The 25590-nt window shown below is 41.0% G+C and overlaps 1 protein-coding gene across 1 annotated transcript in view; it reads right to left on the bottom strand.

Moving 5' to 3' along the window:
* Nucleotides 1–3269: 3269 nt before the first annotated feature.
* EIF2AK3 (eukaryotic translation initiation factor 2 alpha kinase 3) overlaps nt 3270–25590 on the bottom strand; it is a 68473-nt gene continuing 46152 nt past the window's right edge. Inside the window, exons 11-17 of the mRNA XM_060168546.1 lie at nt 24573–24695; nt 21808–21957; nt 19336–20113; nt 16758–16925; nt 12738–12839; nt 5802–5864; nt 3270–4482 (exon numbers count right to left, since the gene is read on the bottom strand). Coding sequence (XP_060024529.1) covers nt 4282–4482; nt 5802–5864; nt 12738–12839; nt 16758–16925; nt 19336–20113; nt 21808–21957; nt 24573–24695 — 1585 coding nt within the window. The 3' untranslated portion in view covers nt 3270–4281. The remainder of the gene's footprint in view (nt 4483–5801; nt 5865–12737; nt 12840–16757; nt 16926–19335; nt 20114–21807; nt 21958–24572; nt 24696–25590) is intronic.

Raw genomic sequence — 25590 nt, 5'->3', positions numbered from 1 at the left:
ATGCCTTAATATTTGCTGTTACAGAAACACATGGATCCAATTAATTTAACTGCAGGAAATTGCAAAGAAGAACTAAAACAGTCTTATTTTATTCCACTAAAGATTATGATGTGGTTGATGAAAATATTCCTCATGACCTCCAAAGGGTTTACAAGTCCATCTTTTCTTAGCGCACCAGCCCGTGCAGGGGAATCAGAGAAGGAAGCTACTCTGCTGCTCTAAGAAGCGGCGCTGAGCCAGGGATGAGGGATGCTAAGGCTGTTGGAAGTAGCCAGGCGCATAATGCCCTAGGTTTATTGGGGTTTTTTTTTGTTGTTTTTTTTTGCGGTACGCGGGCCTCTCACTGTCGTGGCCTCTCCCATTGCGGAGCGCAGGCTCAGCGGCCATGGCTCACGGGCCCAGCCGCTCCGCGGTATGTGGGATCTTTCCGGACCGGGGCTCGAACCCGTGTCCCCTGCATTGGCAGGCGGACTCTTAACCACTGCGCCACCAGATAAGTCCCACATGTAATTTATTGAATACAGTACTGAAGTGAAAAACAGGATGGCTGTCTGGGTACAGCACTGTTGTTAAGTGTCTCATCGTTTCCCTTCCTGATTGGCTGGCTGACTTCTGCTGTCCAGCATCATGATAGTTTATCTACCACTCGCCCTGGAAAAGATCAAAATTTAAAATTCGACGTACAGTTTCTACCAAATGTGTATCACTTTTGCACCACTGTAAATTTGGAAAATCATAGGTGGGGAACTTCCGTATTCACTTCTAGGGGAAAAGGTGAAAAGGACCCCCTAGTGGCAGCTGCAGTAGTTGCAGGGCTAGAACCTGAAGCGGGAAGTCTCCTCAGGCAGTCCCGTGCAAATCCAGTTCTAGAAAGAGTAAACGTCACCAGTCGTAAGCCAGAAAACGCCCAGAGTTCCTGCTTCGCCCTTGACTTACTCCAGGAGTAAGACTGAGTCGCTCTATGGCCGGTGGTAGGATTGAAAGCTTGTTCTGTCCCCATTTACTTGGAGAAATAGAATCACTTTCGGTGTAAATGCATCCAAAGTATCACTGAGAAACAATCTGGAAAAAGAAAACTGTCCGAACATCCTAAATGTCTGCTGTTCTCCTAGGAGGCAAAGGGCAGGCTTGGTTACTGACCTCTGGACCAGCACTCCCGTGCTGCTGCCTTCCTGAATGAGGGAACCTGGAAACTAGAAGCGCTGCGGGCTTCCGTGGCTCCCCCATTGGGATCTCTCCCCTGCAGGCCAGGCTGGCGGCCGGGGATGTAACGCACTCCAGTAAAAGATGGAGAGGGAGGTAGGCTAAAGCAGACAGCATCAGACAGAGCCACATGGATGCTAGTGTCCCAGCCCACTTCTCCTCTCATTTAAATTAAACCCTAAGGTCCCGTTCCTTTAGAAAACTTCCAGGATTTGAGATTTTTATGTTTTTTTTTTAATTTTTTTAAAATTCAAAGTCACAAAAATTATAATCATCCTCATCTGTTCACTCAGTCCCATGTAATTTTTTTTCATCTCGATCTTTTATTAGCACTTTTATGAATTCATCAGTTTTCCATTAGAGTTCTGAAAATGCTTATTCATTCAGTTCAGCAGTATAGTCAGTTACCAGAAACCTGTGCCTGTCAGAGTCTTTTCCATGAATTCCTTGAAGATGAAACCTTTTATAGGAACATTTTTGCAAAAGCATCAGAGTACACCCAGAACTGTCTGTAAATGACAAAAGACTTAAAAGCGGCCACGGTTAAAGATTTGATGAAAGTTCATAATAATTTATGTTTTTAACATCAGGATTGTTCAGCCATCTTTTCTCCTCCACTTTGCCAAATATTTATTGCAGTGACCGGTGCATTTCTTTTCCTCCTTACTTGGCTATTTCCTGAGGGCTGCAGCTATTTGAGTTACACGTTATGTTTTCCAAATTCAATTCGACAAATACGTAATCAAGTACCAGACATTATGATAGACGTTACTGGGCTTACAAGAAGGTGTGTCCCTACCCTCTGGGACCTCAGCTATTTAGGAGGTTGATTTGCACCAGTTACAGGCGCATCTGAGGACTGACAATGGTTAAGTGTTATTAAGTACAAAGTGTTAAAGGGAGAGGCAAGTGTGGAGGGAGGGGACTTGGAAAGATGCCAGAAAAGCAACAACTTGAAGGGAGGTAGGGTTTGGAGTCGGGAGAAAGGGCCCTGGGTGAGAACGCAGGAGACTCCATGCCGGCTACCACTGAGGAGTTGCTAGGTCCTGCTAGCCCAGCCCCTTAACTTCCCATGGCTGCTTTCATCCTAGTGGCCAGCAAAGGCACAGGCAGAATTAAAATAAAAGAAGGCCTGATTATATCATGTAAGATATTTGCAAACCTTTGGACAACTTGGTGCGAGGGAATAGACAAAACCCTGACTAGGAACTGGAATTCCTGGGATCTGATCCCAGTTCTGCTCTGATTGGCTTTGTGATCTTGGGCAAATTACACCTTTCTGGACCCGAGTTTCACCATAAGAAGAATGGCAATAGTAACACCCATCACGGCGTTATTATAACATTTTCATAGCTAGCTCTCAGGGTGGTCGTGAGGGTCAAAGGGTCCACAGCTGGGACTGAGTGGGCAGACTGGGAAGAAATCAACAGGATCCCTCGCTGGGGTGAAGAGGAAAAAGGTAACTGAAGCAGGCCGACCAAGAGATGAAGCAGAGAGATGGGCTGGCCAGGAGCCAAGCAGGATGGGGAAGAAAGACAAAGTTAGAGACTCACTGCGAAGTGAGAGTGAGGACAGAGCACACAAAGATCTGCGACATGCGTGTCCAGCTTAAAAATTGCTCAAACTTTGTGGGTCAGACATTACATATCTGTAAGATGGAAATAATCATGCATCTGACCCTTAAAGGTTGTGTCTAGCTGGTTTGTGCCCTCATGACACACGCCTCCTCATGGTACGTCAGACACACTGTGATCCCAACACAACTGGCATCGCCAGAGCCTTTGCTCTTCGAGGTCTCCCTTTAGGGCAGGGTGCTCTTTACGCCCCTGGCACTGAGTAGGAACTGAGCTAATGTCTCTGGATTATGAGTCCAGTGAACTGTGAAAAGGACTTGGTCCTGTCAAGTCCTTGGGAAATGACAAGAAGATGCCTGTTTAGAACAGGTTAGGAGTAAGCTTTCTTGAGCGTAGGGTTATGACTGTTCTTAGACCTATGATCCCATTTTATAAATCTGAAAAACTACCATTTCAGGGCTAGTTCCCCCCAAAATAACAATCAACCATAAATCATTTTTTAAAGTTTTATTAAATCATTTAGACTTGAAAGAAGTCACAATAGTTAACACACTTAAGTGCGTTCTATACACCACCAACCCAAATGGATTGAGTTCAGAATTTTTATAAATAAAAAATAAACATATTTACAGTGGAAAATAAAAACATGTTAGCAAGTTAGATGATTAAACTGTTATCTACAGTCAGTTTTGGGAAAAAACCAACCTACAGTATTATATTTAAGACACTTAAGATTTCGTTAGATTTTAAAAGTCCATAATTGAAGAAGTTAGTTGTAATATATGATTCATTTCTTACTACGGCTTTTTTCCTCCCCAAACCAGAACTTTTGACCAATTTACACAAAAAGCTTCATTTTCCCTTTACTGGAGGTAAAAGTACAAAAAGCTCTTAAACGCTCCCTAGAACCATCTAAGGAATAAAGCTATTTAATGCTACAAACGTCACTAGAAAACTAGCTATGGACATAAACCGCTGTACAATTTGTGCCACTTGTCCTCCAAAATAATGCAGATTCCTTTTACCCACCAGGGACAAAAACGGAGTCAGCTTTTTTGGAAATCAGTTTCAAAATCACCACTGTCATCTCTAGAAAGTGTATTTCTAGAACAGTATAGTTACTACATGTAGGGACTTTCATTTTTCTGTACTACAAAAATATTTCCATTTTATAATTCTCTCTATACATTTTAGGGGTTGCTTCCACCTCCTTAGACAAAACGTGAGGGCTAGGATGCTTGGCCGGCCGATTTCAAGAGACCAACGAAGGAAAAGGACCACGTGTGATCTAGTGACAGCCCTCTCCTTGAGCAGAGCAAAAATCAAAGAGTTGGCTCAAAGGTTTGAGCTCCAAAATCCAGTTTAAATTTGATTTAGAAAAAGTAGTCCAAAATGAAATCGAGCAAAGAACAAAATTTTCAAGGTCACGATTTTGGAAAAATCAACATTCCTTCGAAGTGGGCTATTCCGTGTCACCTGTTAGGGAGGCGAGCAGAGCTGAAGGCTAATTGCTTGGCAAAGGGCTGTGGGAGCTGCTGGAGTGTCTTGACTGTTTTGTTCCTGATGAGCTCATGGAGCGAGACCTCTGTCTGAGAACTGTTTTTCCTGGAAACTCCAAGTCCTCGAATATAGCATTTTCAATAATGTTTGCAGCTTCAGGCCGTTCCGTAGGGGATGGGGAGAGCATGTCTTGCACCATTACATACTGAAAGATAAAAACTGTTTTGTAATAAAAGGGCCACTAACCAGCTGCCTAATTCAGAAGTCAGCCAGATGTTTCTATAACTATACTAAGTTTGCGAGCCAGTTTCTGACACAACTTCTCAACTCTGCTACTGAAATACAAAAGCAGCCACAGACCCTATATAAACAGGTGGGCCTGGCTGTGTTCCCATAAAACTTTATTACCAAAATAGGCAGCAGGCTGGATTTGGTCTGTGGGTCATAGTTTGCCCAACCCCTGCTCCAAATACACATGGACCATTTTGGGGTAATTGGTTGTTTTCTAACATATAATAAAAGGTCTTCAGTCACATCTTTGAAACACAGGCATACTCTGACTTTTAAAATAAATTCATCTTACAATTGTATGTGAATGTACAATTATCTCAAAGATTTCAATTAAAAAATAACCATGCCAGTGATCAGTACCTAGCCCTTTTTACTGATTTTTTGAACCCCTTTAATATAACATGGATTCTGATGCGCCCCCCCCCCCCGCCCCGGGATTGAATCATCGACTTTGTAAAATACACAACAGAATAGTTTTTGTAAAATAGATTTCACTTTAGGCCGGTATATCTCTATATTGTTATAAAGTTCATTTTTAATGCAACCCTTCGTTATACTTATAATACTGAAAGATCAATTAGACTTTTTCCAACTTGATGACTAGCCACACAGTCTAATTTACCTAAACTTCATTTACTAAGAAAATTCAAGATTTATCAACACATAAATTTAAAGTGATATGTTTGTGGACATATAATGAAATAAAAGCTGCAAAAAGAAACTTGAAAAATTCATTACACACAGTTTTCACCATCAAGACCAGCTTAATTTTCCCTTCCCACTTCTTCTGGACCATTTACTGTGTCACCCTGAGGGGCATAACTCCAACACACAAAATCAGTGGAAATTAGTGACTTTTTTAAAAAAAGAAGCCAGTTTTTAAGATCTCTCCCAAATTCACTAAGATAAAGAAATTAATGGCATGATCATAATGGCAACTCTACGGCTGTGAGGGTGAGCTAGGAGCTCAGCCTTATCGAAACACAAGGTTGCTACAGTTCCCAGATGGGGTGTCATGCAGCTTGGAGCACAGGGCACTGGGCCCAGGACCTGGGACCGAGTCACAGCCTTTGGTTTTAACAAGTTGTGTGTTCTTCGGATCAGGTCCCTTTCCTCTCTAGACCTTAGGCTTCCTCATCTGTAAAACGGGGAAACTGATGAGCTGACTGCTAAGGACGCTTCACGTTCTAAGTAAGATGCTAAAGAAAATAAAAGATGAGAATTAATACCAACCTCACAAGGATATTTCTGAGTAAATAGTGGTGGAAATTTGAGATCTCTTACATCAGTTAAGATCTGAAAAGAAAGAAAAGTGTTACTTATCTTTAAGTCTATTTTGATATGTGAATCTATTTAAACATAGAGAGATTTTTTTTTAATTTATTTATTTTATTTATTTTTGGCTGTGTTGGGTCTTATTTGCTGCTCACGGGCTTTCTCTAGTTGTGGCGAGCAGTACTCTTCGTTGCTGCGCGCTGTCTTTCTCTAGTTGCGGCGAGTGGGGGCTACTCTTTGTTGCGGTGCGCGGGCTGCTCACTGCAGTGGCTTCTCTTGTTGCGGAGCACGGGCTCTAGGAACGTGGGCTTCAGTAGTTGTGGCACGCGGGCTCAGTAGTTGTGGCTCACGGGCTCTAGAGCGCAGGCTCAGTAGTTGCGGTGCACGGGCTTAGTTGCTCTGCAGCATGTGGGATCTTCCTGGACCAGGGCTCAAGCCTGGGTCCCCTGCACTGGCAGGTGGATTCTTAACCTCTGACACCAGGGAAGCCCACATTTGTGTTCTTAAGCGGGTAACTTTTTCTACTAGTCACTAACCTCTTGTATTTGATATAAAAAGACATAGTCTTTTTTTTTTTTTTGCGGTACGTGGGCCTATCACTGTTGGGGCCCCTCCCGTTGCAGAGCACAGGCTCCGGACGTGCAGGCTCAGCGGCCATGGCTCACGGGCCCAGCCGCTCTGCGGCATGTGGGATCTTCCCGGACCGGGGCACGAACCCGTGTCCCCTGCATTGGCAGGCAGACTCTCAACCACTGCGCCACCAGGCAAGCCCTCTTTTTTTTTTTTTTTTTTAGTGAAGAAAACCAAGTCAATTATGCTAAATTCTGAATATAAAATTAAACTAGTTATTTGAGAAATTTTCATACAAACAGGACAACAGGGCCCACCGTGTGTGATTGCTCTGAGACTTAAATGAGGTAATTCAGGCAAACTACTTAGCACAGTGCCTGATGTTCCTTTTGTAATGATGATAAAAACCAGTTTTGAGAAATGAAATAAATTAAATATGTCTTCATATTTCTTGAGAAATAAGCTGGAGTGTACTTGAACAAAAATATGAACTGGGTTGGCATTTGTCACTTCCCACTAAAGGGAAACAGATACTTCACTAGAAGAATCTATGCTGCAGGCCCTAGAAGGGAGGGTTTCACCTGCTAATAGGTAGGTCGTACCAAACTAAGTGCAGATAAATGCTTGAGTCTGGACTCATGGAATTAATTTTTAATCACATAACATTCTTAAAGTTTTTATTTTATAACTTAGAATTTAAAAGAGACCTTGGCCATAACTCAATGGGGGAACAGAGAGTCTTTTCAACAAAAAGCATAAGCACAAAAGAAAAGAATGGTAGGCTGAACTTTAAAATTAAAATCTGCTACCCTGCGAAAGACACCATTAGGAAAATGAAATGGCAAGCCACAGACTGGAATAAACTAGTCACAATACATATACTTGGCAAAGGACTTGAAGACTGTCAAGGTCATTAGTTATCAGAGAAATGCAAGCTTAAACCACAGTATGACTCCATTATACCCCAATAGAATGTCTAAAAATGGAAAGACTGAAACATAAGTGTGGAGTATGTGGAGGACCTAGGTCTCTCCTATGCTGCTGGTGAGGATATGAAATCACACTTTCTTATAAAGTTAAACCACTAACCACAGAGCTTATCAATCCTACCTCGTAATTACCCGAGACTAAGGATACATATGTATGTCTACAAAGAGACTTGTTCACAAATGTTCACAGCAACTTTAGTCGTAAATGTTTCTCAACAGGTAACTGGACACATGAACTGTGGTATATATACCATGGAATATTAATAAAAAGGAAGGAACTACTGACTTTATAGTGAGTCAAAGAAGGCAGACACAAAAGAGGATAGACATGTATGATTCAATTTATACGAAACTTTAGAAAAGACAGAAAACAGATCAGCAGTTGCCTGGGATCCAGGTGGAGCCTGGAAAGACAGGGGACTGACTGGGAAGGAGCCAAAAGGCAACTTTCTGGGGTGATACAAATGTTCTATATTTTGAATGTAGTGGTGATTATGTGGATGTATAAATGTGTCAAAACTCATAAAAATGTACAAAGTGGGTATGTTGTATGTATGTAAATTATGTCTCAATACAATTAATTTAAAAAAAAGATCTTGGTCAAATCATTGAATAGTCTCTTTTACATTTACTAATGGAATTTCAGAGGGGTTCTGGCTAAACATGGCAGATTTTCTACTATATTTCTAGTAAGCATTTTCACTAAAACAAGTGCCAAGGAAGGTAAAATGTACTTTAAGTCTATAAGGATGACTGCAGTGGAAGAATAGATTACATTTTTGAAAGAGAGAAAGCAGTGGAAGCATAGCAGCTTCTTTAGCAGAACAGGAAGGTAAACCAGGCTGCCTGTGAGGGATAAAGCCAAGAAAGAGGGAACTGATTAGCTGAGCAGAACCTGCTGGGCATGGGGGTGAGGCTCAAGGATGGCAGCAGGAGAGCCATCGAAAGGTCTGTATACGGACGGAGTGACATATCCCCAGATAACACATAAGGTTTGCTCTCTGGAGAAACGGAACCCAGGCATTCCAGACTTAGGGTTGACAGAACGAGGATGAGTCGGGGGTGGGCATGGAACACAGAAGGATGCAGTGAAGATCTGCATGTGGAACAGTAAGAACTCTCCACACCCCATCCCGACTCTTTCTCAGGCAGGAGAATGAGAGCTTCTTCTCTGGAGAAAATGAGCAAAGGCCTATAGATGCTGACATGTGGGAGTTCGGCGCCCCGCACCCCAAAGTACGAACTGGATCGTTACCCCTACAGTGATGTCCACTTCTAGTCACCATTTTAGAGCCCTATTCTTCTTCCATTTTTTTTTTTTTTTCTGTTCTTTTTGGCTGTGCTGCACGGCTTGCAGGAATCTTGGTTCCCGGACCAGGGATCGAACCCGGGACACGGGAGGGAAAGCGCCGAGTCCTAACCACTGGACCACGAGGGAATTCTCCAACAGCCCTATTCTTAAATATGAATGGACAGCTAAGGATTACCAGCATGAGAAACACACACACACAAATCATTAAAAGACTCAGAGATGCTGGTAGGGAGGGAAGTAAGTGTGACTATAAGGGGGTAGGCAAGACGGAGTTTTCTGTGTTGATGTGACAGTTCTGTATCTGGACTGCAGTGGTGGTTACACAAACCTGTACTGAAATAAAATAACATGGAACTACATACATACACTGTACCAATGCCAAGTTTGTGTTGTACTGTAATTATGTCAAATGTAACTGTCAGCAGAAAGTGGGTGGAGGGTATCTCTCTGTCTTTGCAACTTCCTGTGGATCTATAATAATTTCAAAACAGAAAGTTAAAAAAAATATACCCAGAGGAAAGAGACAATATAGGGGGAAGAAAACTTAAAATATATACATACATGTAATTGAGATTCTCAGCAATGTGAAGATACTGAATTCATGTAAACAGAGCGAAATACTATAAAAACGGTACAATCTTGGACAATAAAAATTGGATTGTCAAAATAAAGGACTTAGGAAAGTCAGAATAACAAGTTAAGGAACTCCTGCAAAAAACAGTACAGTGCTTCCTTGGTGGCGCAGTGATTAAGAATCCACCTGCCAATGCAGGGGACACGGGTTCAAGCCCTGGTCCGGGAAGATCCCACATGCCACGGAGCAACTAATCCCGTGCGCCACAACTACTGAGCCTGCGCTCTAGAGCCCGCGAGCCACAACTACCGAGCACTGATAAAACTAAAGCCCTAAAGATTCCAGAAACGAAAATGTAACAGGTCCAAGATACCCTATATTAAAAAATCAGGCATCAGAATGGTATCTGCTTTTCAACAGCAGCGCTGGAAGCTGTAAGGAAATGGGGCAATGCTCTCAAGGTTCTGAAGGAAAGTTATTTTCCATCTAGAATTGGAACCTGGCCAATTTATCAGTTACGTATGAAAATGGAAAAAAAGGTACATTTTCAGATACCTGAGGACTCTAAAAATTTCTTTCTCATACATTGTTTCTGAGGAATTTACTGCAGAATGTGCTTCAGCAAAATAAAAGAATAGTGTAAGAAAATAAAACAAAGCAAAACATGGAAGCTAGAAAACAAGGGATTCAAGCCAGGAAAGTAGGGAAGTGCATCCTTGGATGACAGCTTACAGAAGGTCTAGGGGGCAACTGGTCCAGACCGGAGAACAAAGCTTTGAGAAGAAAGACTCCAGGGGAAAACAAATTAAATCTATCTATCTACCTACCTATCTATCTATCTATCTATCTAGATAAGCTATACTGAAGCACAGAGAAAATATTGTTTGATATGTGACAGACTTTTGCACATTCGTTAAAAATTACAGCAAAGGTTCACAGAAAACTAAGCAATTGAGAAAAGGCAATTCTGAAAAAAAGGATTGTATCAGAAAGAAAAGAAAGTCAGGGTACATTATTTGGTCTAGCATAGAACAATATTTGCATGGCTTAATTTAACCAAAAAATTTTTACATAACTACACATTTTCGAAAATGTGTTTATTGAAATAAAATTCACATAAATAAAATTCACCCTTTTAACCATTTTAAAGTGTATGAGTCTGTGATTTCTATTCTGTTCACAATGTTGTACAACCATCACCACTCTCTAATTCCGGAACATTTTCATCACCCAAAGAAAAACCTTGTACTCATTAAGCAATCACTCTCCATCCCCTTCTACCCCCGGCTCCTGGCAACTACTAATCCACCTTGTCTCTATGCATTTGCCTATTCCGGACATTTTGCATAAATGGAATCATACAGTATGTGGTCTTTTATGTCCGCTTCTTTCACTTAGTGTGATGTTTCCAAGGTTCACCTGTGCTGTAGTATGTATCAGTATTTCATTCCTTTTTCATGGCTGAATAATATTTCACTGTATGGGTAAACCACATTTGCTTTGCCATTCATCAGCTGATTGACATTTCGGTTGTTTCTACTTTCTGGCTATTATGAAAATGCTACTATGAACATTTGTGTACAAGTTTTTGTGTGGACCTATGTTTTCATTTCTCTTGGGTATATACCTAGGAGTAGAACTGCTGGGTCATATGGTAATTCCATGTTTAACTTTTTGAGGAACTGTCAAACTGTTTTCCACAGTGGCTGCATCATTTTACATTCTTACCAGCAATGCATGAGGGTTCTAATTTCTCCATCTCCTCGCCAACACTTCTTTTCCGTTTTTGTTTTGTTTTGTTTTATTCTAGCCATCCTAGATGGTGTGAAGTGGTATCTCACTGTGATTTTGATTGGCATTTCCCTGATGAATAATGGTGTTGTGCTTACTGGTCATTTGTAATCTTCTGCAGAGAAATGTCTGTTCAAGTCCTTTGCCCATTTTTTAATGGGGTTGTCTTTTTGTTGTTGAACTGCAACAGTTCTGTATATATTCTGGATACTAGAACCTTATCAGATACATGATTCACAAATATTTTCTGTGGGTTGTATTTTCACTTTCTTTTTTTAAATAAATATATTTATTTTAATTATTTATTTTTGGCTGCATTGGGTCTTTGCTGCTGAGCGCGGTCTTTCTCTAATTGTGGTGAGTGGGGGCTACTCTTTGTTCCGGTGTGAGGGCTTCTCATTGCAGTGGCTTCTCTTGTTGTGGAGCATGGGCTCTAGGCGCACAGGCTTCAGTAGTTGTGGCTCGCGGGCTCTAGAGTGCAGGCTCAGTAGTTGTGGCACATGGGCTTAGCTGCTCCGTGGCATGTGGGATCTTCCCAGACCAGGGCTCGAACCCATGTCCCCTGCATTGGCAGGCGGATTCTTTTTTTTTTTTGGCAGGCGGTTTCTTAACCACTGCACCACCAGGGCAACCCTATTTTCACTTTCTTGATAGTGTCTTTTGATGTCCTTACAACTACACAAATTTTTTTAAAAATACTTTGTTTTTTTAAATTTATTTTATTTATTTTTGGCCACACCGTGAGGCATGTGGGATCTCAGTTCCCTGACCAGGGATCGAAATCGAACCCGTGTCCCCTACCGTGGAAGCGCGGAGTCCTAACCACTGGACCACCAGGGAATTCCCCATAACTACTTAAATTTTGATGCCATATGATTCCTGATCCTTTAACATACGTTGGGCCTGTTTTATTTTCCTTTCTGGAAGCTTTTAGTGCCTTTACCTCTGGTATTCTGAAATTTAGCCACTTTGATTTTTAAATTATTTTCTTTTTTTCCTATGTATTGTATAGAACACTTGGTAGGTCCTTTTGGTTCTACGTGAGAACTACATCCTGTTCTATCGTGGCCAGGAGTCAACAGATAAGGTCTAACACTGATAAATTAAGAAATGGTGATAAGGACATAAACTTTGGAAATACAGAAGTAAGTACAGGGACAACAGCTGGAAAAGTGGAGGGTAACCACTTATGAAGTACGGGGAAGAATGTGACAGAGGTCTACTTTTAAAAGACTTTCAGTACTGTTTTCCTTAAATGCCATCATCTTGGTTTATTTTGAGAGGGGAAAAAAAAAACCTAATCATGCTTTAGTTTGCCACCTTTTAAGTATGTGAGTGTATGGCCACTTGTCCTCTGGAAAATTCTTCTGTAACCAACCAATACCGTCACCCTCACTCGCTTACCCTGTGCTTTGCACTTATTACAAATTTAAGCAACAACAAGGAACAGACAACTCGACTCAACAATTGTTGAAGACTAAGCTTTCTGTGGACGCAAACAGTCTACAAATTCTTTCTGCGTCACTCACGTGACCTCTTCTACGTCAACCAGTCTGCTGGTATTAGGAGTAAGTTACTCTTCTTCTAAAACTCCTTCCTTTGTGAATTTAAAATTTAATATTTTCTTTTTCTACCTTTTTTGAGGGGGGAACACTTACCCTGACCCTCTCCATATGAGTGCCGAATGGGTACAGCAATTCAAATAGAATGAGGCCTAAAGAAAAGATGTCCACTTTATGAGAGTAGTTGTTGCCATGAATCTGAAATCCCAAATAAAGAAGAAATATTAGGAAAACATTCACGGAGATAGTACAACGGATAATACGGCATCAGTGAATCTAAGTGTACGTAGAAATGTCAGCAAAGAGTTAATCATCTCTCAAGCCTCTTTTCTTCAATTCACCACAGCAAGAGTAATTAAAGTACTCAGCATTACAGAAGGAAGCCCAGGTATAGCTCTGAGATATGCATCAGTAAAATAGGCCCAGCGGAAACCTGGAGCCAGGAGCCCGGAAGAGCTGCTACCCCTACCCCTGGGGTGAAGCTTTTCAAAGCAAGCACTATCTAAAGCGAATCTCTCATTTCTAACCATCTTAGTCCTTACCTATTTTTATGAGAAAATCTTCATTACTCCAAACCACTAATCAACCGTGGTTAGCCCTCATTAGGGCACTTAATTATGGACTTCACTGCATTCTTGGTTGTATTTTTCATGTGTGTTATTTCTTATTCTTCACAACTAGATTATAAAGTCCTGGAGGGAAGGGAACTGCTTCTTTTGAATTCTCACCATCCAGCACTGGGCTAAGTACAGAGAAGGCCCTCAATAAATACTTACTTGTTAAAATGAACAAATGAATTACAACCCAACTACTCTATTAAACAAAGCCTCATTCAAATTAAAAGTGACCTCCTGTGGACTCAGAAGAACCCTTTTATTTGGGAAAATGACTCTAGGCACATAACGACACTTGGCAAAGGCCAAGGAAGCCCTCCCTTTGGGGGATCACAAGGTAGTTGTCAGGGATGAGGAACGCTTTACAACCTCCTCTCTAAACTACACTTGATACCTGTCCCCCTGGTTCCTTCTGAGACCCAGCCTGCCTTTCTGCTTATAGACTATCAGGTGGGAAGTTCCAGTGACTGCAACAGGCTACACCATCTTCCTCCCTTCCCTTAGCTGTTACTGGGGTCTGGGAAGCATTCAAAGAAAATATGTTCAAAACAGAGTTTACAGGGGTACAGTGAAAAGGACACCTCATACACTATCTGGAGAATATTAATTAACACAACTTCAGGAAAGCAACCTGGCAATACGTGGTTACTACCACTTGATGGTTCTATTTAAATTTCATCCACCCCAGGGTAGATGGAAATGCAGACAGAGATTTGTACACAGGGATGGTTATCACAGTGATATTCCTAACAGCAAAATGTCTAAGTCACTAAAACATCCAAAACAAATGTTTCCCTTCTTAAACTCACTTTTAATAGGTAACACATTCACATGATTCAAAAAGAAGTATACAGTCAAGCTTCCCTCCTGTCCATCCCTTATCTGCCCAGTTCCCACCAGTCACTTCCCCTCTACCTACTGCCCCCAAAACTATTTGTTTCCTGTACATCCTTCCAGAGCTCTTTATATAAACATAAGCAAATATATAGCTATCTTTCCCCCCTTTACACACTATACACACATTTCTGCCCCTGGCTTTTTTCACTTAGGAGATTCTTTTTTAACTCTTACCTATCTAAAAATGCCTAATTTCTTTTATATGAATAACTTTATGGCCAGAAACATGATTTGTGGGTCACAGCTGTTTTTCATCCAAACTGTAAATGTTGATTTATTGTCCTCCAGGGTTGAGTGTTATAGAAAACAAGCTCTTTAAGCTGTAACGTGCTTTTTTATCGTACCTAAATACTTACACTATTTTTCCCTTATCTTGAAATTCCAGATGTCTAAGTATAGGGTTCTGTTAAAAAATTTCTTTAATTAAATAAAAAAATAAAATTTATGCATAAAAAAGAAAACACTTGAATAATGCAAACAACTCAAGAAGTCTAACAGGATACTGTACAACAGTAAAATAAAGGCCAGCTCCTATGACTGGTCTCTGATATGACCCTCCAAAGATAAACTAATCCATCAGTTCTCAAAGTGTGGTCTGTGGATCCCTGGGGACTCCAACACCATTTCAGGAGGTCTACAAAGTCAAGACTGTTTTCATAATAATTCTAAGACATGATTCGTCTTTTCACTGTGTTGACATTTGCACTGCTGAACCTTAGCAGGAACCAAGGCAGCAGCACCAAACCATACTACTAGTAATTATGTTCTTCAATGAAAGGAAGGAAGAAAGGGAGGGAGGGAGGGAGGCAGGAAGGAAGGGAAAAAGGAAGGGAGGAAGGAAGACAGTGTCACTTAAAATGTCCTTGCTGAAGCAGTAAAAATTATTAATTTTATTATATCTTCCCCCTTAGGTATGCATTTCTTTAATATTCTGTGTGACAAAATGGGCAGTATTCATAAAGCATTTCTGCTCCACACCGAAGTACAATGGTTGTCTCAAGAGAAAGCATTTGTGCAATTGTTTGAGTTACTATATGAACCAGATGCTCTTTTCATCGAGCTCCATTTTGACTTGAAAGAACAACTGGTAGACAAACTGTGGTTATTCATACTTGGATACCTGACAGATATTTTCTTAAAGATGAACAAAGTGAGAATGGAACTTCAAGGAAGACTGACAGCATTTGTTGCCAAAAATAAAAGTTGAGCTTGGAAGTGAATGTCAGAATTTTGGAAAATTTTTGTCCATCACTGGGAACCTGACAGCTTCCTAATACTTAAAGCCTTTTCTGGTGAGACTGGTGGTGATATTAACCAGAGTGATTTTTTTAATACTGTATAGTGAATTGTGACAACTTTTGGAAAAGATGCATAACTTAGGGAACCAATAGTTTCCAAATGACCAATGCACAATTTTATAAAATCATGCGTGGGTCAAAGGTCCATTCAATGTGCAAAGTGGACCAACGGATGTTAAAGCAACAGAATACAAAATGTTCACTGCTATAGTTTTAGATTCAGGGCAAATGACTCTTCAGAAACTTTTGCTTATTGTATTTTGATATGCTGTCAAAGAAGAATCCCCACAACTACCTGAAAATGGTATTAAAATATTCCTCCTTTTCCAACTGCCTACCTATGCGAAGTCAGATTTTCTTCATATACTTCAACCAAAATAACATAGTGCAAGGGATTAAATGGAAAAGCAGATATGAAATCTCTTTTAAGTCAGACAGTAAAGAGCTTTACAAAAATGTAAGTAAATGCCACTCTTCTCACTAGTTTTCTTTCGGAAAATATTTATTTTTCAGAAAATATCTTGAAGATGTGATAGATTTAATACTGTCATTTTTAACTGAATTAAAAATTTTACAAATTTCTATTTTAATCTCTAATATGGCAAATACTGATGGATAAAATTCCTTAAGAAAAATTCTGAGCTCTCTATCATGTTTACAAGTATGAACAGGCATTGATCAGAAAGTCTGAGAACCGCCGATCTAAGCATATGTAAGCCTGTGAATACCATCAGCGTAGTGGTGGCCAGGGATGCTGTGCTGAAGCTCCCAGGATGCCTTGCTCCCACCACTCTTCCAGTCTCTGTTCAGTTTATGGAGCTTTTCCTTGGAAGACTAAGCATCCCACAAGGCAACATAGCTCAGCCTGTCCACCTTTATTTCCTACCATGGTACGTTCTGGAAGCTGCCTGTGGATTATTGTAGAGAATAGCTTAGAACACTACCTCCAGCTGGCTCTGAAAACAGTTCCTGCATAGTTCACACAGGGTGAATGACAATTAAGTTTGGGAGGAGGACATTCAAAATCTCATTCTAAGTTTCTGGTTGCTGTCAGGTTCCGGTTCAGAGGGTGAGCACATTTGATGCATTTTTAGTATTTTTCTTCCTCCACACCCCAATTCACGTTGTGGAATTGTACCCTAGCTGTGTTGCCTGTGGAACACTTCTGCCAGTTTTCATCATTTTCAGCTTTTATTTAATTGGGTATTTTAAACACAGCATGGATGGAGATTCATGGCACACATCTAGCTTGCTGCCACCCTAATTAAAAATCTATTTATTCCTCAGAAGGAAAACGAAAGGCTCACCTGTTCTGGGCTCATATACAGCTTGGTCCCCACTTGTCCTGTGTGTCTGGCGTACCCTGGCATTGGGGTCAGAACCAGCTGGTCTTCTTCATCCTGGTCCATTGCAGTCACCAATCCAAAGTCTCCAACCTTGACCACATCATCCATTGTAAAGAATATGTTGGAAGGCTGGAAAAAAATGAAACAGACAAAAGCGTGGTGGGTGTGTATGGAGAAGGAAAGTGAAGAGAATTATTTAAATGACTACAGAAAATAAATACAAGACACTAGATATTCTCAAGCATGTTTCTCTTTACAATGGGCTAATATGAAAATAAAAACAATCCTTCGATGTTAGACAAGTACTGTGAGTAAAGAAGAGGCAAGGGTAGCAAAGGGAGTGAATATTTATTGAACATCTATTTATTTATTTAAATTTTATTTATTAATTTTTTGGCTGTGTTGGGTCTTTGTTGTGGTGCCGGGCTTCTCACTGCGGTGGCTTCTCTCGTTGCAGCTCTAGGCTCTAGGCACAAGGGCTTCAGTAGCTGCAGCTCGCGGGATCTAGAGCGCAGGCTCAGTAGTTGTGGCGCACGGGCTTAGCTGCTCCACGGCATGTGGGATCTTCCCGGACCAGGGCTCGAAGCCGTGTCCCCTGCATTGGCAGGTGAATTCTTAATCACTGCGCCACCAGGGGAGTCCCTGAACATCTATTTAAATAAATCCTTAGAGATTCACATTCCCTTGGGTCTACGGTACTTAAACCTCAATCTCATTATTCTATATACTCTCCCTTGGCAAGCTCCTCTACACTTATGACCTAAGCCATGATAATAATAATAATAATAATAATAATAGCAAATGCATATATAGCACTTGCAAAGAGCCAGAAGCTAAGTAGTTCATTACTATTAACTCAAGTAATACAACGCTTTTAGTCCTATTGGTCCCTCATTTCACAGATGTGAAAACTGAGGCCCAGAGAAGTTAAGTAAGTTGCCCAAGGTTACCCAGCTAGTAAGGGGTGGAGCAGGGATTCAAACCCAGGCTGTCTGGCTCTGTGAGAAAAGGACTTCTGCTCCACTGCCATGTGTCCAATTCTTGCCCTGCTGTAGCTAATCACTACTATTTGGTGAATGAACGAAACAGACTGATCTTCGGGCTTGTGTCTGAGAGGGGAATGTAGGCTGTCAAGGAGAATAAGAGCTCTTAACTACAATCTTGTGTTGCCTCTTCTAATACAGGCTCCCATATACCCCACAACCCCCGTCCCGAGTTCTAAACTCTCATATGCAACTGTTCATAAGATACATCTAACCACGGGCTCCTCAAACCCAAAATCCCCTACATGAAATACATCGTCTTTCCCTAGAGCCTACTCTCAGCCCACATGACCACCATTCATAGCCCTTGAAATAAGGGAAAAGGAAGCCATTTAGCTCACAAAATTGACTTTCACTGGGCTTCAAATACTGCCAGACAAAAAACATTTTATTGCAAAACTCCAAAGTACCATCATACAGTATGGACTTTGAAACAATGAAGTGATTGCATATAATCAACATCTACGGTGATACCCTCCTACTTTCCCTCAAATAACCTTGTAAGAGAGACAGGATTAGACTGCCTTAAATTTCATCTTTCCTCCCTTCTCCGTGCTCTGCTGTTAGCTGTTATCTACCCAACACTAACAGACTTTTTTTTTTTTTGGTTCTCCAGCATCTTTCCATTGCCCTATGCTTCCACCAGAAGTATCCTGATGTGACTTTGGGAACTCTCTTCTTCCGGGCAGCAAGTCCATGGCTCATACGGGATGTTATCTGGAGGTTGCATACAGAACTTGCATCCACCAATCAGCATAATCCCAGCCTCTGGCCAGGTGACTGGTTTAGGGACGCATATGTGTCCCTGGCTTATCGATTAGAAGAAAACCAGGTAAATCAACTATACTCCAATAAAAATTAATTTAAAAAAAAGCTCATTTAGGGCTTCCCTGGTGGCGCAGTGGTTAAAAGTCCGCCTGCCGATGCAGGGGACGCAGGTTCGAGCCCCAGTCCGGGAAGATCCCACATGCCGCGGAGCGGCTGGGCCCGTGAGCCATGGCTGCTGAGCCTGCGCGTCCGGAGCCTGTGCTCCGCAACGGAAGAGGCCACAACAGTGAGAGGCCCGCGTACCGCAAAAAAAAAAAAAGCTCATTTAAATGAAAAAAAGAAAACCCAGGACTTCTGATCAATAGCAGGGGAAAGTGATACTTTTCTCCCCAACACCTCCCAAAGACTTAAAACATGGAGCCCTGAGAACTTCTGGCAGCTATGCTGAGACTGATACGTGACAAACACGTGACCAAAATACAAAAAGGTTAGAGGGCCTAGAAGGTTTAACATTAGGCTCAATGATAGGTCAGAATGAGCACAGTACATAGCTTTTCAACTGGGAATATGCATATATATAAAAAACTCAATCACTTTGCTGTTCACCTGAAACTAACACAACATTGTAAATCAACTGTACTTCAATAAAAAGTAAATAAATAAAATAAATGACTTTAATAGAAAAAAAACACATTGAAACCCTTGGGTGATGTTCCACAAAAACAGACCTTGAGGTCCCTGTGCATGAGCCCTTTGCTGTGCAGAAACTCCACCGCCTCCGCGATCTGCAGGAAGATGTGCAGACACACACTCCTCTCTCTTTCCTCAATGGTGCAGCGGCTGTTCAGCCAGTCTTTGAGGTTTTCCTTTCTGCACAGCTGCATCTGGATGTAAAGATACACCTTTGGTGAACTGGGTTGGAGTTTTTCCACAGAGTTTTTAGTGAGATCTAAACTTAAAGTGGTTGGTCTTGAAGGAGAAATAGACAAAGTAGGTTCCGAGGAAGACTTGCTACTGGAATGCTGGACTGCAGTTAGTTTATCAGCACAATGGTTGCCAATAGGCGGTCGGTTCGTTTTGGGCTCTTTGCTGGATGCGTTATCACAGCCGGAATCTTCAAATACTATAGAAGAGGAGGTTCGCTCCCTTGACCTTACATAAGGGGAAGCTTCAGAAGGACAAAGTTCAAAAGAGTGTCCCTCATCATTGCCATCCCTAGTACCGTCTTCCCCCTTGCAGTCTGTAAGGCAGCTGTCCTGGAGGTTGCACACCGCGTCCACCGACTCACTCGTGTCTCTGTGGTCCATTCCGGAAAATTCCAGTGGAGAGAACTGGCTCTTGGATGAACCTGTCTGGCCACAGGAAATCCCGACCGAAAAAGACCTACTGCTTCTTGGAGAAGGGGCTATGATTTCAACGCGTTCCTTTGTAGAGAAAGGATCCATTCTGCATATTTTAACGGATGGTGCATCCGCGGGACTAGGAGAGGTGAGCGGCCAGTCTGTGCTAAGAGTGGGAGAAGTACAAAGGGATGAGAGTGAATACGTGTTGATTAAATTATGTGAACTACATCCTTTGTTTGCTTATTTATTGATTAATGAAGTACATTAATTTATTTTTTTAATGAAGTACAGTTGACTTATTTATTTTTAATGAAGTACAGTTGACTTACAGTGTTGTAACTACATGCTTTGTCTCCAAAGCTTCAACTATAATAAAGCCAGTTACCAAGTGACAACATGGAAATTCAATGAAAACATGCCACACGAGACAAAGAACATCACAGCCCATCCATTCCTGAACTGGAAATCTTGGTTTTAAACTGGAAACAGTTCTCTGGGACTGTCATGCCCAGAACAGCCAAGGCCTATGTGCAAAACACAAAGCACAGAGGAAGACCAAGGCCAGACCCCTTGGTGGCTGTGATTCGGAAGCTCCCATCCCAATTAGGGCTTGAGACACAGGGTCACTTCACCTGGTCCTTCTGTGGTTTGGCTACTGGCTGTGTATATAAGTGTCACTGTAACTAGGTACCTCATGTGGATCTAGGGCTGTGTTTGGTACTTTTAGGCAGGAATTTTACTCCAGCTCTTTACTAAATAGTCTATTTGTAGCCTGCTTCCTTTTTGTTCTCACTGAGTAGTTTTTAAAAACACCTTCCTTCCTAGAGAATAGCATATTTAACATGGGAATTATCTTCAGGTTGCCCAAGTTCATGGGTTTTTTTGCTTTTTGGCCTCGCCGTGCGGCTTGCGAGATCTTAGTTTCCCGACCAGGGATCGAACCTGCACCCTTGGCAGTGAAAGTGAGGAGTCCTAACCACTGGACCACCAGGGAATTCCCATAAGTTCATGTATTTTTTTTTTTTTGATGTGGACCATTTTTGAAAGTCTTTATTGAATTTGTTACAATATTGCTTCTGTTTTATGTTTTTTGGGGTTTTTTTTTTTGACTGCGAGGCATGTGGAATCTTAGTTCCCGGACCAGGGATTGAACCCACACCTCCTGCACTGGAAGGCAAAGTCTTAACCACTGGACCACCAGGGAAGTCCCAAGTTCTTGTGGTTTTAACTGCAAATAGTTTAAAACTACTTTAGAAAGGAGTTGGAAATTGCTAACTACTAAGAAAGTAAATGAAAATTTAAAATAAAAAATGGAGGGCTTCCCTGGTGGCACACTGGTTGAGAGTCCGCCTGCCGATGCAGGGGACACGGGTTCGTGCCCCGGTCCGGGAAGATCCCACATGCCGCAGAGCGGCTGGGCCCATGAGCCATGGCCGCTGAGCCTGCGCGTCCGGAGCCTGCGCTCCACAACGGGAGAGGCCACAACAGCGAGAGGCCCGGGTACCACCACCACCACCACCACAACAAAAATGGAGACAAAAGCAGACAATATCTCTTATTGAGAAAGGCTACTGTAAATCCTTCAGTGAATTATAAGTCATAGAGCTCTATCTACCAATGATTTTAGAAATTCATGTTCTGGACAAAAAAGAAAAAAAAGTTCATGTTCAAAAACCAAATCAACTTTTCACTTAACTAGAGAATGTTCCAAAACACGATGACAGAAACAGTAATCTGCTGTTATTTTTCTTTTAAAAAAATCATCTCTAAAGTTATAGAAAGGATATTTTGTTCATGTAAGCCAAAAACTAGCCTGAAATAAATACTAGTTTTTAAGTCTATGTCTAACCAAGTTACCTTTCATCTTTCAGCCAAATTTCATCCATTTTTTCTTGCCACTTCTCTGGTGGTGCTTCCAACCAAGCGTTGAAATATCTAACAATTCCTGGGTGTTCAAGCTTGGCTAAGGCTTTAACTTCTCGCATGACCTTTTCCCGAGCCAATTCCCTGAAACAGAGAAACAATGAAGACCCTGAAGGTTGCTCGGATCTGAAGAAGCAATCATACCAAAGACAGTACAAAACAATAAAATAAAATTCTCCCTTGTTCTAAACTGGGGAACAGACGAGTCAGCCTAGTGGCATAATTCTAAGAAGCCAAAGAGTAAATAAGTCTTTATTAGAAAAAAATATGTATTTATACTATTTTTTTTTCTTCCAGAAATAAATGCTTACAAGTACATCTATCCATTCAAATAAAGAGTTCTTAGCTGACTAAAAATGAATGACTAAAGACCCTTGAAGATAATTGCTTAATGCTTGTTAATTAATAGGGGGATGAATAGGTGGAAGTGAAGTATTCAGAAAAGAGAGCTCAGCCTGGCAGCTCCGGAGGATGGAGAAGGACCAGCCCGACAAGGTACAGACAACAATCCGAAAGGCTTGTGCGAGCACCTTTGTCTGTTTAAACTCAACTACTGAATGTCATAGGCAATGATGTTTAACCAGAAAAGCATCTGGATTTGATCTTCTGCTTTGACAGCTTTTCTGATGGATCTAAGCTCACAGTCTAGGAATCCCACCATCACCTGAAACAACATAATAAATAGAAGTTATATCCTCTTCCATCCCCAAGAGACAGTCAGCTACTCCCACTTTTCTCTCTGTGTTTCATTACTGTTAATGGTCCCACCCTGAGAATCCTGGTAGGTTTCTGAATTTTCCATATTCAGTGACCAAATCCTATCAGCTCCTCCTTTGTAATTCCTGATACTCATTCCTTCCTCATCCATCTCCACTTCTGCTGCGCTAATGCTCTGTATCTTAGGACTGAACTTCTGCCAAAAAAAAAAAAAAAAAAATCTCCCAATGAACACGCTTGTCTCTTACTACATACCACCCTCCACTTTGATCACGTCATTCTTCTGCTCAAAGGCACAACTACCTATGGAATAAAATCTAAACTCCTCTGCTTGGCATTTAAGGTGCTGGAACCCATCTTTGCCATCTTTCTTCCATACTCCCCTTCATTCTCTTTTTTTTTTTGGCTGCACAGTGTGGCTTGTGGGATCTTAGTTCCCTAACCAGGGGCTGAACCCATGCCCGCTGTGTTGGAAGGGCAGTCTTAACCACTGGACAGCCAGGGAAGTCCCTCCCCTCCATCCTTACCCTTGCTCCACTTGTGCCAGAATCCTCAACTAACCTCTACATCCCTGCAAATGTCTGCCTAGAGCCTATGCTCAGGCCATTTCATGTACTTGGCCATCCCTCCCCTACATGTGTGTCCAAGGGACAGGTTACCCCTGAACACGGCGCAGACAACACTACCACCACAAGGCTGGCTTTCCTTGACTGCCTCCGGTTACCTCTGCACTTTCTTCATGAGAAGCTACTTACTAAATTAAACCACAAGTCACAATCCTCCTGGCTTTGCAGTTATTTGAGTATATATACAAAGGTCTCAAATAGTTATAGATTCTTGAGGGCAGAAGCCCTTCTTAATTTTATATCCTATGTGGTACTTTGTACATTTCAACTACTCAAAAATTATACACCAAAGAAAAGAATTAGTCCCATAGTACTCAGACTGTCCCATTCCTATGTCCCTATCTGTTGGACAGCATGTTTAACTGCTAATTAGGAAGACAGTCCAGAAATTAGTGCACATTTAATCAAGAATCCACAGGAGGCTTCCACAATAGATGAAAAGGACGGTGTTACTGAAAGCCCATCATCTTAAGGATCACGCTGTTCTGAGCCCAAAATTCCACTTCTAGGAATCTATCCTAAGGAAACAGACGTGATCAAAATTTTATATAAAAGATGAACAATGCCAAGTTGTTTTTTTTTTTTTGGCCGTGCCAAGAGGCATGCGGGATCTTAGTTCCCTGACTAGGGATCAAACCCATGCCCCCGGCAGTGGAAGCATGGAGTCCTAACTAATGGACTGCCAGGGAAGTCCCCAAAGTTATTTTTAATTGCAACAAGTTGGAAACCTAAATATTTAAAAATAAGAAATGGTTAAATGAGACATGGCACAAGTATTAATTGGACTATTTTCCAGTCATAAAACACTTTCAGTGTATTTTAGCATTTCAATAACATACTCTTAATAGGAAGGAAAACACTGAGAATACAATGAAGGAAGCAATAGATAAAACTGTATTGTACTGATAACTGTGCTAAGAACTAGGTAAATTTATGACCAGAAAAAAAAAAAAACCAGAAGAAAATACCCTAAAATGTTAAAAGTGTTTATTACTAGGTAGAGTAGACACGGATTGTTTTTTGTTTTAATACTATTCCTTATTTTCCACAATAAATATAGATTATTTTTAAATGGTGCTATGTATTAAAGTTTATAGTTATTAAAATTCACTATGGGAATGCCCTGAGTTGTTAAGAATCAAAAACAAGGGCATATTTTTTAAGTAGATACAAAGCGGTCAAAGTAGATGACATTTTTAAAAGATAGCTAGTTACCTGGTAGTACTGAGAATATAAGATTCAGAAGGTCAGAAACTCTGTTTTCTATAGTCTCTATGGAGTATAGTAAGGACATATTGCCTATGAGATTAGATAACACAGTCCTAACTCCAAGTTTACTAAAAGTACCATCCATACCTGTTTGGGAGACGGATTCTCTTGATAGCATAATTGCAGTCATCAACTTTGTTTCTAGCTTCAAAGACAACTCCAAACCCTCCACGACCCATGCACTGAATCGGTTCAAAATCTGTTAGATAGCTTAAAAAAAAAAAAAAAAAAGTAAATTTTACAAAGTTTGTAATAGTTTTAAATTTTGTACTAATAGTTCAATCTTATTTTATGATATATAAAAATGTATAAACTAAGTTTCCTAGAACTTATTTTAATAGAGTGCAGTTTAAATTCTAATAGCATTCTTTGCTTTCCTGTCTGTATAAATGAAGCAAACACATTTTAATTTTGCCCCTGGGAATTTCATAAAAAATTTTAAAACTTCTGCTTAATGGGGAATCACTTGTTAATCACTTATTCTTACAGCAATTTTAGTACTGTTCTGTCCTATCCAATACTTTCCATCATCCATCAAAACAGTTTATCCTTAATTCTCTAAACTTTTACCTCTTGTGGCATTCTGTATTCAAGCAGAAAATGTATTTTAATCTTATGCCAGTGCCTGTATATTTTATGGAAAAGATTTAATCAGTCCCATTACATTTATGTACGTTTTTAGCCAGAAACCTTCTCTAGGAACCAAAGCTATCTGAAATTCGCTGGGGTGCCTCAGGAGTCAGTGTGCTCATCACCAAAGGTGTTTGGACAGAAGGTAACTCACCATCTGGCACTTACAGATGGACCTCCACTTTGTAGCCTATTTCCCCTGTTGACCTCTCTGATCTGCTCTGTATATTCCAGCCAACTTGCACCAGGCTTTCGCACAACTTCACAGCTTTTGCTTCTGCTATTTGCTCCAGTGGGATGCCCTACTTCTTTGGACTTAATAAAAAAACTCTATTTTTCTTTCATTCTGCTCATCTCACCACCTCTATAAGGCCTTCCTAGACCCCTATCTTAATGTTCTTATAGCACTTTGCACATACTACTTGGAACTGTTTAAACTTAGTCTCAATATTTTGCAGTTATTTATAAGCAGCTT

The sequence above is a fragment of the Lagenorhynchus albirostris genome, chromosome 13 (genome assembly GCF_949774975.1).
Source record: "Lagenorhynchus albirostris chromosome 13, mLagAlb1.1, whole genome shotgun sequence".
NCBI lineage: Eukaryota > Metazoa > Chordata > Mammalia > Artiodactyla > Delphinidae > Lagenorhynchus > Lagenorhynchus albirostris.
This window is presented reverse-complemented; position numbering and strand designations above follow the sequence as displayed.